Below are 14865 nucleotides of genomic sequence, written 5' to 3' on the forward strand. Positions count from 1 at the left end.
GTTCTAACTTATGATTTCCCAGTTGAATAACAATTGGTATGAGCTAGTAATGCAGTTTTGTATTTTTTCACTTAATATTATAATGTATAGTTTTTTTCTTTTCATAAAAATTCTTCAAAAACATAAGCTTTTAAGTTGATTGTAACATTCTGTGGTTTGAATTTACTGTTTTACTTGTTCATTCCCATATTGTTAGAAAGTTAAGCTCCTTGTAAAAGTTTTGTTTCTATAAGCCAAGTGAAAATAAATACATTCAAGTCGTTAAAAAGCGATTTAATACAGAAGCTATAGATTAGGATTTTGAGTATTACTGGATAGAATGTTGAAGTAACAGAAATAACATTTTTTTCCCCTGTAAGATTAGAAAGATGTTGATCTTGTAAAGAGTAATGGGATTGAGCAATCAGTGTCTTATAAAATTTGGACTTTAGTAATCTATTAAATAAAATTAAAGCAATACATAGTATTGGTTACTTACATAAACAAAATAAGTATAAATTCCTTTTTTTCTTTAAGCATATATAAATGCTTTAAGTTTCATATATTTACTAATATATAAGTCCTTTTTTTAGTAACAAGTGGCATTTTATTTTTGTTGGGAAAACAGATTCATTAAATTAGTTAATTGTTTCCCAGTGGAGTTTTGCTTGGATGGACTATTAAGTTTAGGAAATGAAGAACTAAGTATTTGTCCTTACTAGGCTTTTGTACTTCTCTTTATTTACAGGCTTTTTTGCAGATGTGTAATCTGCCCATCAAAGTGGTTTGTAGGGCCAATGCAGAATATATGTCTCCATCTGGTAAGTATATTCTTTTCTTCTCTCTCAGTGTTTTGGGTTGATAAGATTATAGTGGTCTTCCAGGCTGTACTTAGATATTTAAAATGCTTGAGTTTTGGCTTATCTTTTGAAGAATTTTCCCACTGTTTTATAAAGTAATAGCTGTAAATTTAATCTTGAAGGCAGTATGCCTACTCAGTTCAACTCTGGTCAGATAGAGCTGGTTATTGGCATGCTATGGGAATTATTTAAGATAGTAAATATTAAGGAAATATATAATCTCAGTTTTTCCCAGTCTTACTTACATAGGACTTTTTTCTTCAGAAAACAAATTTTAATATTAATGAATCCATTTGTTATTCAACACACTTCTCTAAATTATTTTTGCCCACAGTACAGATAGAAGAAAAAAGATCGTAGACTAATTAAGTTGTCATTAGATCTAGTTAAAATCATTACTGAAATGTTTTTGGTTTTTAACTTTCTCTAATGTTTTATTTTAGCAGATTTTAGGATACTTTCTATTAAAGATTTACTTTTCTTACTATATTTTTGAAGTTTTAGCAAGAATTTATTTTAGTATAACAGAATAAAGTAGGGAGAAATGTGGAAAAAAAAGGGAGAAAAATTTCCTGTTCCCTGTGCAATAAATGGGAATAAAGACTCTCCTTTTTGCTGTTTTTCTTTATGATTGATATTATTCTTTATGATTTCTATAGGTCATTTGCTAGTAGGTTTAAGTATTATTTTAAATAAATAAGATTCAAATAATTTCAGTATAAAAACGTAGGACCACAAAGCTGATAAATAAATGTTAACTATAATTAGCGTTAATTATTTTAATTGTGGTTTTGTTAGAGAAATAATAACACATAGAATCACTCCTTCATGAATAACTGATTAGTTTAAGTGTGTTATATAGCTTTTTAGTGAGATATTAATCTGTTTATTATGATGTATGTCAATTTAGGAATGATTTGTGTTAAGCATTTTATTTTCACCCTTAAGTTCTTGACAGTGATGATAATTGTCAAAAGGTTATGAAGATATCCACCCCATATGCACAGAAAATTCTGTGTGAATACATGTGTATTATTAGGCTTATGAATATACATTTAGAAAACATTTCCATTAAAGAATTTTCTAGACTATAAATGTAAATTTTTTTAGATTCTTGGATTCTTCATTTATTGACTTATTTTTTATGCTGGTTATATATGTGTAGAATTATATATACATATATATATAGGCTTCATAAACTATTGAATGCTGGTAAAATGTATTGTGTTCTGTATTTTTCCTCTATTTAGTCATACAAAAAGAATTTTTATGTTTATGTTTATATATATACATACATATATATATATACACACACACACATACAAAAAGGTTAGTAATGCATTACAAAATTAAATCTTTGGCAAGTAAGAAGTCATATAGTTCCTCCATCTATTTATTTAAATTACTATACTTAGTGTCACTTAGATACCTAGATCTATCTTGTTTTTATAAAAAGACTATGAAAGACAAACAGCTAAATATTAGAGAAACACAATAAATTCATACATGTACAAATACTTTCATTCATACGAAGTATCTCCTGTATGTAGATGAAAGTGGCATTTTCTACTAAGATACTTATTTTTTATCATGTCTCAAATTAGTGTTCCCTTTCCTTATGACTTGGGGTGATAAGTGAAATTTTAAAAAAATTTTATTTGCTTGCTTGATCTTGTGATGGACTTTTAAAGCACAGACCATGGGATAGTCAGACAGAAGACTGCTTGGCTAAGAGTTAGGAAATCTTTATTCCAGCATAGCAGAGCACAAAATATAGATAAAAAGGATTTATCAGAAATGTCATTTAATAAACAATATAATAGTTGGCTTGTACCTGAGTAAAACAAAAACTTTAAAATCCCCAGCCACTCCATAAATGTTACTTTTTTTTTTAAAGTGGTTTCTGTGACTTTGTCACATACTGACTATTTCCTTGGGAAATTTTACTTCTCTTCCTTGAGCTTCAGTGACTTCATCTGTAAGATGAGGTAGACAAATTAGATGACATCCGAGGTCCTTTCTAACATTGTCTAAATCTACAAACTTGTTTGGCAACATCTTTCTTTGTGTTTAGAAATAAAAGTTCAAAATGTGACTGCCTAAAGTGAAAAACAGCCCCCAGTTTCTTTTATGATCTTTAATTGGTGCCAGAGCATAACTGTCTCACTTTGCTTTTTGCCTGATACCTGCAAATACCTGATACTTTGACATTGGCTCCATCTTAAGTCAAGCTGGTGATAGAAAACATTGTTCACTTCTCATCTGTTACATTGATTTTTTTTTATATGTCCTTATGATTAGAGATACATACTCAATTGAGTATCCACACTGCTTCCCTACTTTAGAATCTACAGTGTTCAATATATTTTAAAGAAATGAAATGAAGTACTTTTTTTTTTTCCAGGAGCCTGAAACTAGTCATTTAAAAGAAGAAATATACTGCTCTAAAAATGCCATATCCCAAAATACCCTTTAGTTTAGGCACTAAAAAAAATTATATATATGTCATACCACCTGTGCTAATTCTAGTGGTTACAAAAGTCTTGTCCAAGTTAAAAATCAGTATGGCCTAATGCTTATCCAGTTAGGAAATTCTTTTGTGTGTGTGTGTGTGTGTGAGATTTAGAAAACAGCAGAAGGAAGGAATGCACCACTGGAAATAGGGAAATGTCTTCTAAATACATCTATTGAGTGTTGTATTGCAAAAGGCCTGCCTTTTGTAATGCATGTTATCCTGTGGATGCAGACTGAAGCTTTTGTTGGTGTTGTATGTTGTGCACCTCATCCATTACTCACTGGCTGATGAGCAGGAGAGAAGTTGAATCCTTTGAAAAGGAACAGGAAAAACCTGCTGTTGATGTGAACTCTATTTGAACTAGATCTGACAGCAGGTGTCATGCTTTAGTATTTGGAGTAGACGTTCTTACTGTTTGGCAACTATTTTGTTTTCTTTATGTCTGATAACTGCATTAAGCATTAATATTTATGAAAAATTAGATATTTTAAATGGGCATTTATTTAAAGAAGCTGTTTTTATAAGCATATACTATTTTGTTCTATTTTCCCTCATGTATTGGGAACATACTTTGTCTTCTCCCTAACAAACTAACATACCTTTAAAGATTATTAATTCTTTTAACTCCTGATATTTTGACTCAAAGACATATATTAATGCACCATTATGTGCTTAAACTATTGACCCTACTGGATATCAGAGATTTGAAATAAGTATAAAAAGGTTTCTTAGATATAATATTTAATAATTTTGGTACTGCCCTTGAAGAGAAAACCCAGTTAAATTTCTTTGAAATTTACAAGTGGCTTGGTTCATGTAATTTGGATAATTAAGTGTTTATGTTAGAAGTGATTTGTTTAGTGTCAGCTCTGAAAAGAGAATATTGACATCTGCTATTATATCCAGATGAGAACTCTAGAATTGAGTCTACTTGTTCTTTTGTTTTTTTGTTTTTTTTCAAGGCAGGCTCTCACTATGTGTAGGTAGGCTGACATGGAACTCACTATATAGTCCAGGCTAGCCTAGAACTCATGACTTCCTGCTGGAATTGTGGCATGCTCTGCCATGCCTGATTCTTTTGTTTTAAAATTGATTAGTAATCAGTGTTTAAAAATTTGCAGAGTTTACCACATGTATCTGGCTATAATTTTTAAGTTTATAGTTTTATAAAAATCTTTATTAATAAAACATACCTGAGGGGGTTTTTTTTGTAATTTCTTTTTATTAGCACAAACTTTAATTTACTGAATATGTTTTCATACTTTTTTTTCCCCCTCAACAGGTAAAGTACCTTTTATTCATGTGGGAAACCAAGTAGTATCAGAACTTGGTCCAATAGTCCAATTCGTTAAAGCCAAGGTAATAAAAAAGATATTAAATGCATTTGATCACAGTTACTCTTAAATAAGTCATTCATCCTTCTTTAGCCTGTCTTAATGTTTTCATAGATTTTTACCTAGTTTTATAAAATGCTGATGCAAATTACTAGCAAATATTTCTAAAGTAGTTTGATATTTATAATATCATAGTTTTCTAACTTAGGCTAATGAGAATTTTGGTCACATTGGAAGACTTTTAGGTTCTTAAGTGTTCAGTTGATTTTTGAGAGAGAGATGCAGGATATGTTTAGAAGTTAAAAGAATTTATCTATTTGATAAATTTTACTTTTCATTTAACTAGATTTTAATAGCTATTAAGAAGCATACCAATTCTGGAACATTCTCTAGACTTTTCATTTTATGTAGATAAAAAAAGCAGATCATACTATTAGATGTTATTTTGCAACTTACTCTTAAAATTACCAATATGTTTATAAATTCTGCCATATTAAGTCCTTATTGTTGGGCATTTAGGTTGTGGCCATTTTGTTTTCTTTTTGCTGTCATGAGTGTTAAAATAAGTTTTCTTGCACCAACTTTTGTACATTTGTCTTTCTCATTAGGATGATATTCCTCAGTTTGGTATTGGGATGTTATAGGGTATACCTTTTAAAAATCTTACGACAGATTGCCAGATTGAAGTAAAGATTATTCCATGGATACTGTAGTATTAGAATTTCTAAATTAGTGCCTTTTCCCCAGGTTCATCTTTGACCTCTTTATAAGTGACACATGTCAGCCTCTGGCATTTCTTATATTATTAAGGTTTATTTCTTAAAAATACAAGGTTTATTGACTATTCTGTTTTCTTCCTTTATGAAAGAATTTCTGTAATTTTGCCCAATGGAAGTAATTTATATAATAAATAAATACTGTTAATTATTAATTAGTGTTTTATAATGATAAAATATTAAATATGCTTTTATATAAAACAATTTTGTTTTAGGAGACATTTTGGAATTTAATCCATTGGACACTTGCATGTTATATCACTTGTTAGTAAGATAACCGAAAGTTTTTGTATATTTAATATAATGCTATTTTAAATTTTTTAAAATTCCTTTAGGGCCATTCTCTTAGTGATGGGTTGGATGAAGTCCAAAAAGCAGAAATGAAAGCTTACATGGAATTAGTCAACAATATGCTGTTGACTGCGGAGGTATCATATAAAATAATAGGACTTGAAATAAAATAAAATCTTTTGTAGTTTGTATTCTCATAAAATATGTAACTTTCTTAGGGGTTATTTTAAAGTTACTGAAAAATGTGAACATAATCAAGTGATTGCAGGGCTCTGATGGTTGTCCAAATTACCTTTAACAAGTAACCTGATATTTTCAGCTCTACTTTTTCTGCTTATAAGAAAGGGTGATTCTTGTCTACTCATTATTTTACTTTGACCTTTTGAAGTTTACTTAAATAATACCTATAATATTTTAATGGTATTTGAGATACATTGTGAGAAGAAAATGTTTTTATAAAGTACCACCATTAAATTTGATAATTCTGTATAGCAATATTAGCTATGAAAAAAACCTCTTCATATATGTGACTTATAAAGTTGGCTTATAAAAAATTAATATGGCAAAGAATAACTTTATCCTTTTTCTCTTTGATATTCTAAAGTTTTGGTAACTGTTCTTTTGTTCCTTGAAGTTGTATCTTCAGTGGTGTGATGAAGCTACAGTAGGGGAGGTGAGTGGTTCTGCAGCATTTATCTTAATTAAAATTTAATGAGAAAACACTTTTGCTCAGAATCGCAAGTCCCTGCTCATAAATGAAACATTGTGGTTTATACCATTAGTGATACAGGTTTTCACTTACTTTAATTTTGCTTGCACATACATTTTAGGGAAGCTATGTGTCATTGTTTGATATAACTCGAAAAGTACATAAAAGTATATATATATTTTAAAGGGAAGGTTTTAAAATTTTATTTTTTTAGATCATAAGCTGTGTTTTTTTTCAGATTGCTGTATGTATGTTCTTTATAAATATATTTTAGAATTCTATTTGTGAAAATAAGCATTGTTTTTAGGAGGGATCATATTTTCACAAAGTCTTTATGCTCTAGATCACTCATGCTAGGTATGGATCTCCTTACCCTTGGCCTCTGAATCATATTTTGGCCTATCAGAAGCAATGGGAAGTCAAACGAAAGATGAAAGCTATTGGATGGGGTAACAAGACCCTTGACCAGGTCAGTTCAGGATGAAGTTGAGAAAAGCCTCAACTTTTGTATGTTAAAAATGGTACTCCTTTAAAAAAATTCCAGATAATATAAAATTAGCAAAACATTTGCTATTTTTCTCTTCCATGAAGTACTTTTACTTCTTTTATAAAAGTTATACATGCTTATTGTCAAAAAATTATATACAGAAAAGAAATAAAAATTGTCTGAAATCAGACCACCTTAAAATTGCCACTCTTAACCATTTGGAGAACATTTTTCTAGATGTCTCTTAGTAATAGTTTCCTTAAATGAGATCATATTATGCCTGCTACTCTATAACCTGATTTTTTCCCAATTGAATAATACATTGTGGGAATCTTTTATGTCAGTAAATACAGATCTTCAGCATTGGGGCTTTAAAAAAACCTTATTAAATATGGTCCCTAATATATTTTTTTCTTTACTAAAGTAGCAAAATGTAAAAAAATATATATGTATATTTTGTTAAGGTCATGAGTTTGAGTGTCATTAAGCTAATTGATGTCTCATTTTTGCCAGCACTACCCCTAATCCTAGCTAGCCATCCTACTGATTTGTATTTAATAAATTAATAGGGATAGAATAAATAACATCTACCTCCATATAGTAGAAAAATAATTGAAATGCTTTTACTTATGGTGGGTTAGTAGTATCATTTTTATGTGGCAGATTTTTTTAATATATGCAAAATCATTTGAATGTATGGATTCAGGAAAACATTTTTTAGACAGTGTTGAGAGAAAAACTTTCTTGATGTAATCCTTATAAGTAACTTAAATTTATTGGAAGGAAATTCACTCTCATATTTTCTTCCAATTATATAGAAAGCATTACCTATGTCATGTATGTTGCCTATAGTCTTATTTAAATAAATTATAAAAAATTACCTTAAGTTTATGTTTCTGTTATAAGCTGTAATACAAATTAAGTTTTGGATACTTTTATTGTTTTGCTAATTTAGATATTTTTTCTTTGGTGTCCATTGCCCATGTTAGGTCTTAGAAGATGTAGACCAGTGCTGTCAAGCTCTTTCTCAAAGACTGGGAACACAACCATATTTCTTCAATAAGCAGTAAGACATTTGATTATTATATATATATTTAGTTTCATTTCTGTATTATTAGGTTGCAGATTTCTTTTATTATAAAGGAATTGCTTTTTCAAGAAATATTTATAACCCTCCTTTTCTCGGCAGAGACCTGGGCCTTTGGTCTCTTTCCCTGTTAAGTACAAAGGCAAAAGGGCTTCAGTCCCCTTGGTGTCATATCTTCAGGTGGTTACGTCCCATCCACCCATTGAGTCTTCAAGCACCAGGACATGGAAAAAAGAAAGAAATATTTACAAAAAGACTTATTTTTAAATTCATTTTTATATTCACTAAGCATTTATTTAGCGTCTGTGGCTGTCAGACACAGTGCTAGGCTTTGGGAAGCCAAGATTTCTAAAATGTAGTCTTTGTCATTGAGTTTTTCTTAAGGCTAGTTATGTAAATCGATCATTGTGACAAGATAACGAGGTAGTTCAAGGTGCTATGTATAAACTATAAAATCTTAAAATTATAAACTTTAAAGAACTACAAAAACTTGAAGCTGCTATTAACGCAGCCACAATCTATATGAGATATGACTCAGGACTAGGAAAGTCAGTAAGACTAAGCAATAAAGAATATTGTTGGATGGACAGCACTATTACTAACTTATCTTTTAAAAACAGGAATAATATTTGTAAAGCACAGAAATTAATATAAAAGGATGTAGATTAAATGTATGTATATACATGTAAATTAATTCATGTTTCATTGACAAGGTTTTTTCTTTTTTTGCAGTTTTGAAGAAAGTTGCCAATGTAGGCAAAGAATGAATTTTGTTTATTAAAAAATTACAGTTTTAATATGTCAAAATGGTTATTTATTCTGTAATCCAGTATAAGATGGGTTTAAATTAGCACTTTAATGTCAGTGGTTTGCTTTAGAAACTTTGTCTTTAGCTTGTTAAAAAATATCTTGCTTTTTACATTGATAACTTTTTTTCTTTTTTTTTTTTTTTTTGGTGGGACTTGGATTTGAACTTGGGGCTTCAATACTTGCAAAGCAGGTGCTCTACTGCTGAATCATACCTCTAGCCCTAGATTGATAATTTTTAAAAGGCTTTATTTACTATTATTTTTATATCTTCATAGGCATTCATCTTTATAGCCATGTCAGATATCATTTGGTAAAGCTATTAAAATTTATAGTAAAAATGGCTATAATGATAGCTTGGAAATGTTTAAACTATTTTATTCTGTAACACAGTGATTTTGAGATAAAATTTGGAACCTGTTGATCTCTGAATTAGAAAGGTCACAGAGTTCAAATTATGGAATCCTGATAGGTAAAGCTTCTGCAACTGTGCTTCTATTTCTGTTGTTTAGTCTGTAACAAGGAAATATATCCAAATGTTAGTACTATGGAGTTCCTTTTCTTTCTGATACTGAATTCTTAGTAGTTCAGAAGCTCAGAAGGGGTATATTTTATTGTTTGAAGTGTATTCTGGTTTATGAGTGAGTTAGTTTTGTTGTGCATGCTTACTGTCTTTAGGAGAAGCCAAGAAAATAGATATAACTTCTTCTCAGTTAAATTCATTACAACCAGAGATCATTTGGCACATAATTTAGAGGAAATATCAAGACATTCCTTTTCTTTATAAGGGTATAATTATACGTAAGAAATTCAAATTTAGAATAGTTGCAAAACCAAAGGCTTGCATTTAAGGAACTGTTTAATTGATATAAAGATACAGGTTTTTGAGATAATTTTACCTTATTTGATACTTAAAGATTTTTTCACTAACCAATAATTATGAATGAAGAATAAGCTCAATTTTTAAATTTTAATCATTTAATCAATATTAAAATACAAATAAACTACATTTCTTAAAAAGTAGCCAGTATTTTCACTTTGCTGTGACTAAACTTTTCTCATTCCTTTATCTGTGGCAGGAGTCATTCCTTTGTGAGGCATGATATTGTAGCTAGTACAATGCTAGCTTAAGTTAAGATAGGATAAATAGATTAGACTCCAAGTTGGAGGCCCTGAATTTTAGTTTGTTCCTTTTTTAAAAAAAATTTATTTTTCTCTTTTAAAAAAATTATTATTGTACTGGGGATGCGTTTACAAAAGTTCTCACAACATATCATAGTTGAATTCACCTCCTCTATTATTCTCCTTTATCCCCTCTCCCCCTATTCCTGGAAACACTTCAACAAGTCTCATTTTTTATTTTCATGCATAAGTACATAATGTTTTCACCATATTCACCCTCCTACACCCTTTCCTTATATCCTTTCCTCTCCCACTGGCGCCAGCCCCCAGACAGGACCTGTTTTTAATTCTATTCTTAACTCTCACATATACTGAATTTGGACAAGTTCTCTTAATTTTCCTATGTGTTCTCCTTTTACTCCCTAAAATTAGAATCAACTTTTATTCTACAAGGATGTTGAGACAGGACTCATGAAAGAAACCAAATGACTTTGCTTGATGAGAGAAGAGAAAAAGGATAGTTAAGTGGTTCGTACTTATGAACCACTGTTCTTACGAACAGTGGTTGATAACAAATGACCAAGAAGCTAGGGGTTTGATTTACATACTTGAATGAAAGTTCTAAAGACCAGTGATTGGTATTTATGGAAAGGATACAGATTATTTCTAGTAGTGTGAAGATGTGACAAGTTAATAATATATTAGGAAACCCTTAGGTAAAATTACTGTTTTTAAAAGTAGATGATTCTATGAAGGGTATCAGAAAGAAAAAGGAAAGATGAAATGATAATAAATAAAAAAAGATGAGTACCACAAAAATTAAAAATGGAAGAGGTCAAGAAAACATTCACATTTTATGATACTTTTTTGTTTTGATATTCAAATGAAAGAGTAATAGATAAACAGAACTGTGAAAAAAATGAGAATGCAAGATAAGAAGGCAACAAATTTCTTAGGACTTTAAAATATATTTATCATCCTGGAATATTTTTCTAATAAAAAGTCTATAAAGATAAATGCAGCAATATATTTGAAATATCTTAGAGCTCTTAGGAGGAGAATTGCTTTCTCTATCCAAATTACAATCCACAAATTATTTGGCAAGCATAAGAATAGAAAATGGTATTTTCTCCTCTTACAGTATAGCAAAGTCATTAAAGTCTTGGCTTGATTAAACAAATGAGAAATTCTGGGTAAAGTATAGTTTTTTGTCCTTGTCTTTCAGATGAATTGTAGATATTTTTCTGAATTTATTGTTTGCCTTTTTTAAAGTCAGGTCTATTGAGGTGTAATTTACGTTTAGTAAACTTGGTATTTTTATGAATATAGTTGTATGAGTTTTAACAAAGGCATGTAATTGTGTTACCACCATAAGTGTACTTTTTTAAAAAAAAGGGATTGTGGGAATTGGTAATTTATATATGTCAGAATCAATTAATATAGGGAGTTGCTGAAATTTGTAAAGATTATAAGAAATATACTTTATAAGTTTTGTGTGTATGTTTTGTTCGATTTAATCTATTATATTTTACTTCTTTCTTCTTAGACTTTCTTTTTTTAAATTGTTTTATTATTCATATGTGCATACAATGCTTGGGTCATTTCTCCCCCCTGCTCCCCCCCCCACCACCTACTCCCCCTCCTCGCTCTCCCCCCCTTCTTAGACTTTCTAAAGTAACCTACCACAAAGTTGCTATCTTTATGTAACATCAGATCAATTTTTGTATGCTCATATCCATATGTAACTCAGCACCTTTGGAGTTATGTGGGTATATATTTGCAGCAAATAACATTTTGACCACTTCAGGAGTATTTCTGGACGTTTCTACTTTGAGCATGCATTCCTTCTTGAACTCATTCAGAGTCTTCATTTATTGATAAAGAACATATAGCTATACTGCTGGAAGTTGCATCAGAGAAACTATTCATGTTTTTGAGATTCTAGTATAAGAAGCAAAAGGTAATTGCCACTAAACAAGAACTAAAAAAATAAGTCCTTAATTGTTAAGATAAGATATACCTTTTAAGAAATGTTTAGTGGGGGCCAGGTGGTACATGCCCAAGATACTCAGGAGGCAGAGATCAGGAGGGTCATTGTTTGAGGCCAGCTTGGGTAAAAAAGTTAGTAAGACCTCATCTCAAGAAACAAGCTGGACTAGTTGCTTACATCTGTCATCACAGCTATGTGGGATGCATAGGTAGGAATATCACAATCTGATCCTATCTGAAAATTAAAGCTAAAAGGGCTGGAGGTGTAGCTTAAATGGTAGAGTTCTTAACTAGCAAGCTTGAGGTCCTGAGTTCAAATCCCAGGACAGCCAAAAAGAAATGCTTAGGAATGTGGAAGAGTTAATGTTTTATAAGGATCTGTTTGCTATTTATTCTTTGTCTGTAATGTCTAAGGACGCTTACAGTTTTAAAAAACTATCCTATCGACTGTCCTCTTAGGTATAGCCATAGACTGCCTATCTAACTTTATTTTATTTTTATTATTGTTTATTTATTTTGCTCTAGACAGGGTCTCCCTATGAAGTCCAGGCTGGTCTTGAACTCTTAATCCTCCTGCCTCATCTTCCTGAGTGCTGGAATCAGGTGTGCACTACCATGTTCAGCTATACATCTTACTTTAATTAATATCTCATGAATGTGTCACAAGAGGGAAGGCTTTGAAAGAATGTGAATAACCGCTACTGAAAAAAATAAAATATCCCACGCTCCACATGTGGGATTCTTTCTTTTCTCTTTCATTCATTTATTCAGCAAATCATCTTTTAGATTCTAGATACTGTACAAAGAACTGGGGAAGTAAAGATATAGGCAGTATTGCCTTTAAAGAATTTGGAGTGTAGTGAGGAAAACAGTTAAATAAATACAGTTATAGTGTAATAAAGAGAAGCATATAATTTTTTTAGTGATTTATGCAACACATATTGAGGACCCATTTTGTCCTAGGCATTGTTCTAGGCATTGGGAATATAGCTAGAAAGTAGTAGACCAGGTTTTTTCCTCATGGAACCTACAGTCTCATAGAAGAGACATATAATGAACAGTAAATATTAGATGACATTAACTACTACATGGAGAACTAAGATAGCATTACCTGATAGTAAGTGACACAGTGTCCACTTTAGTTTGAGTGATCAGAATTGGCTCTAAAATGTGACATTTGGGCATCACTTTGAAAATCAAGAAGGAGCCAAACGTGAAGTCAGGGGAAAAATAATTCAGGTAGGAGGAATAGTTGATGCCAAGGCCTCAAGATTAGCTTGAGTTTGTTATGTTCAGATAAAAAAGCAAAGCGCAGTTTTAGTTGTGCTGAGAATGGTAATGAGGCTGAAGAGATGGGAAGGGACCACATCATCTACTCCTTATATGTTTAGAGTAGGGAGTTTGTTATTTTAGTGAAAGTGGAAATCCACTGGGATGTTTTATACTTGGAGTGGTGTGACCTAGTAACATTGCAAAAGGCATTTTGACTATAATATGCAGAATGAGTAGAAGCTTAAAGTTACATTAGGAGGAAGCCATCTTTAAGATTGTCTCTTTCAGAAATCTAAATTCTTTTACAAATGGTAAAAATTTAGATCATATAATGTTCTTGGTTCATGATTGAATAATTGGGTATCATTTTTTTGGTCCCAGCATCACAGTGAAATCCTGTTAAAATGCTTCGACAGAATTTTGTTTATGAATCTATTAAAATATTTAATAATTTATGTTGTGGTAAGTTATGCTTTTATCCATGTCTTAGAGTGTCTTTCTTGTTTTTGTATCTAGCCTCTGGTACAGTTTCTGGCACATTGAGTACTTATTGTATTTATTTGGTGATTAAAATAATTAAATTAATGTGATCTATTTACATCTATGTATTTTTTAACACATTTAAGTACTACAAGCAAGCAAGTCACAACTATTAAATCATAGTTTAGTGTTTTCATGTCTTACAACGAAGTTAAAATGGAATAAATTCTATCAAGTTATGATAGGAGTTATTTCTTATGTGACATTTTAATTTTTAATTGATGAATAAAATATTTTAAAGTCAGAATATTTTCTGACTTTAAAGTTAGGTCTTGTTCATGTTACTCTCATTTTTACTTTTGTTTTAGACCTACTGAACTTGATGCCCTAGTATTTGGCCATCTGTACACTATTCTTACCACACAGCTGACCAATGATGAACTTTCTGAGAAGGTGAAAAACTACAGCAACCTCCTTGCTTTCTGTAGAAGAATCGAACAGCACTATTTTGAAGATCGAGGTAAAGGCAGGTTGCATTAGGCTTATATGTGAACTTAGTTATTTTAAAAAAAAATCTAATTTTTAAAATACATGTTACTTGGAATTTATGATAGAGATTGGCATCAGAATTTTAAAACCAAAAACACTGTTTTTTGAAACCTCAAAACAAATTACATAATGTATCCTATGTATGTTCTTTACATTGTTATTTGTGTACACATTAATTTTGAATTGTTTCATTTGATATATTGTACTCTATATATTTTGAAATGTTTGTTTCCTTATAAGCACATAAAAATAAAACTTAAATAAATGTGTGATTGTTACTCACTTTCTTTTGATCTTTCTGAAAGCTACTCACTCAGCTTTATATATAAATACAGGGTAAACAATGTCTTTTCTAGGCAAGAAATTTGCGTTACATACTCTAATACTACTTCCTTAGGTACTTGATGAAACTGGTCATGGGAACAATGCTCTTAGCAAGTATGCACTTAGAAAATGGATGACTATAAGGTAGTTCAGTGAGGTGAAGAGTTAACATGGAAGGGCATTCTTTATGTCCAGACTGGATTGGATTAAATAGCATTTCATCAGAGCAGCTGTGATTTACATTTGATAAGGGGATGGGTTGAAGGACCTTACTTTTTTTTTGA

The 14865-nt window shown here is 30.6% G+C and overlaps 1 protein-coding gene and 1 non-coding gene across 6 annotated transcripts in view; both read left to right on the forward strand.

The window, feature by feature from the left end:
* The window catches only part of Mtx2 (metaxin 2), a 46120-nt gene extending 31594 nt beyond the window's left edge, over nt 1–14526 (forward strand). The window contains exons 4-11 of one of the 5 annotated variants that reach the window (XR_012447270.1): nt 728–800; nt 4637–4713; nt 5800–5892; nt 6390–6428; nt 6808–6933; nt 7941–8017; nt 8771–11927; nt 12482–12559. Coding sequence is in view for 4 of the 5 variants with exons in the window: in XM_020177344.2 (XP_020032933.2) it covers nt 728–800; nt 4637–4713; nt 5800–5892; nt 6390–6428; nt 6808–6933; nt 7941–8017; nt 14077–14248 (657 nt within the window). In the remaining variant the exon portion in view is untranslated. The other 4 variants (XM_074071153.1, XM_074071152.1, XM_020177344.2 and 1 more) reach the window with 4 other exon arrangements.
* Nucleotides 8124–8266, forward strand: LOC141422904 (small nucleolar RNA SNORA57). Its single transcript, XR_012447605.1, has one exon. It is a non-coding gene; the product is annotated as a small nucleolar RNA SNORA57 (small nucleolar RNA).
* Nucleotides 14527–14865: the final 339 nt, after the last annotated feature.

This window comes from Castor canadensis, chromosome 4, assembly GCF_047511655.1.
Source record: "Castor canadensis chromosome 4, mCasCan1.hap1v2, whole genome shotgun sequence".
Taxonomy (NCBI): domain Eukaryota; kingdom Metazoa; phylum Chordata; class Mammalia; order Rodentia; family Castoridae; genus Castor; species Castor canadensis.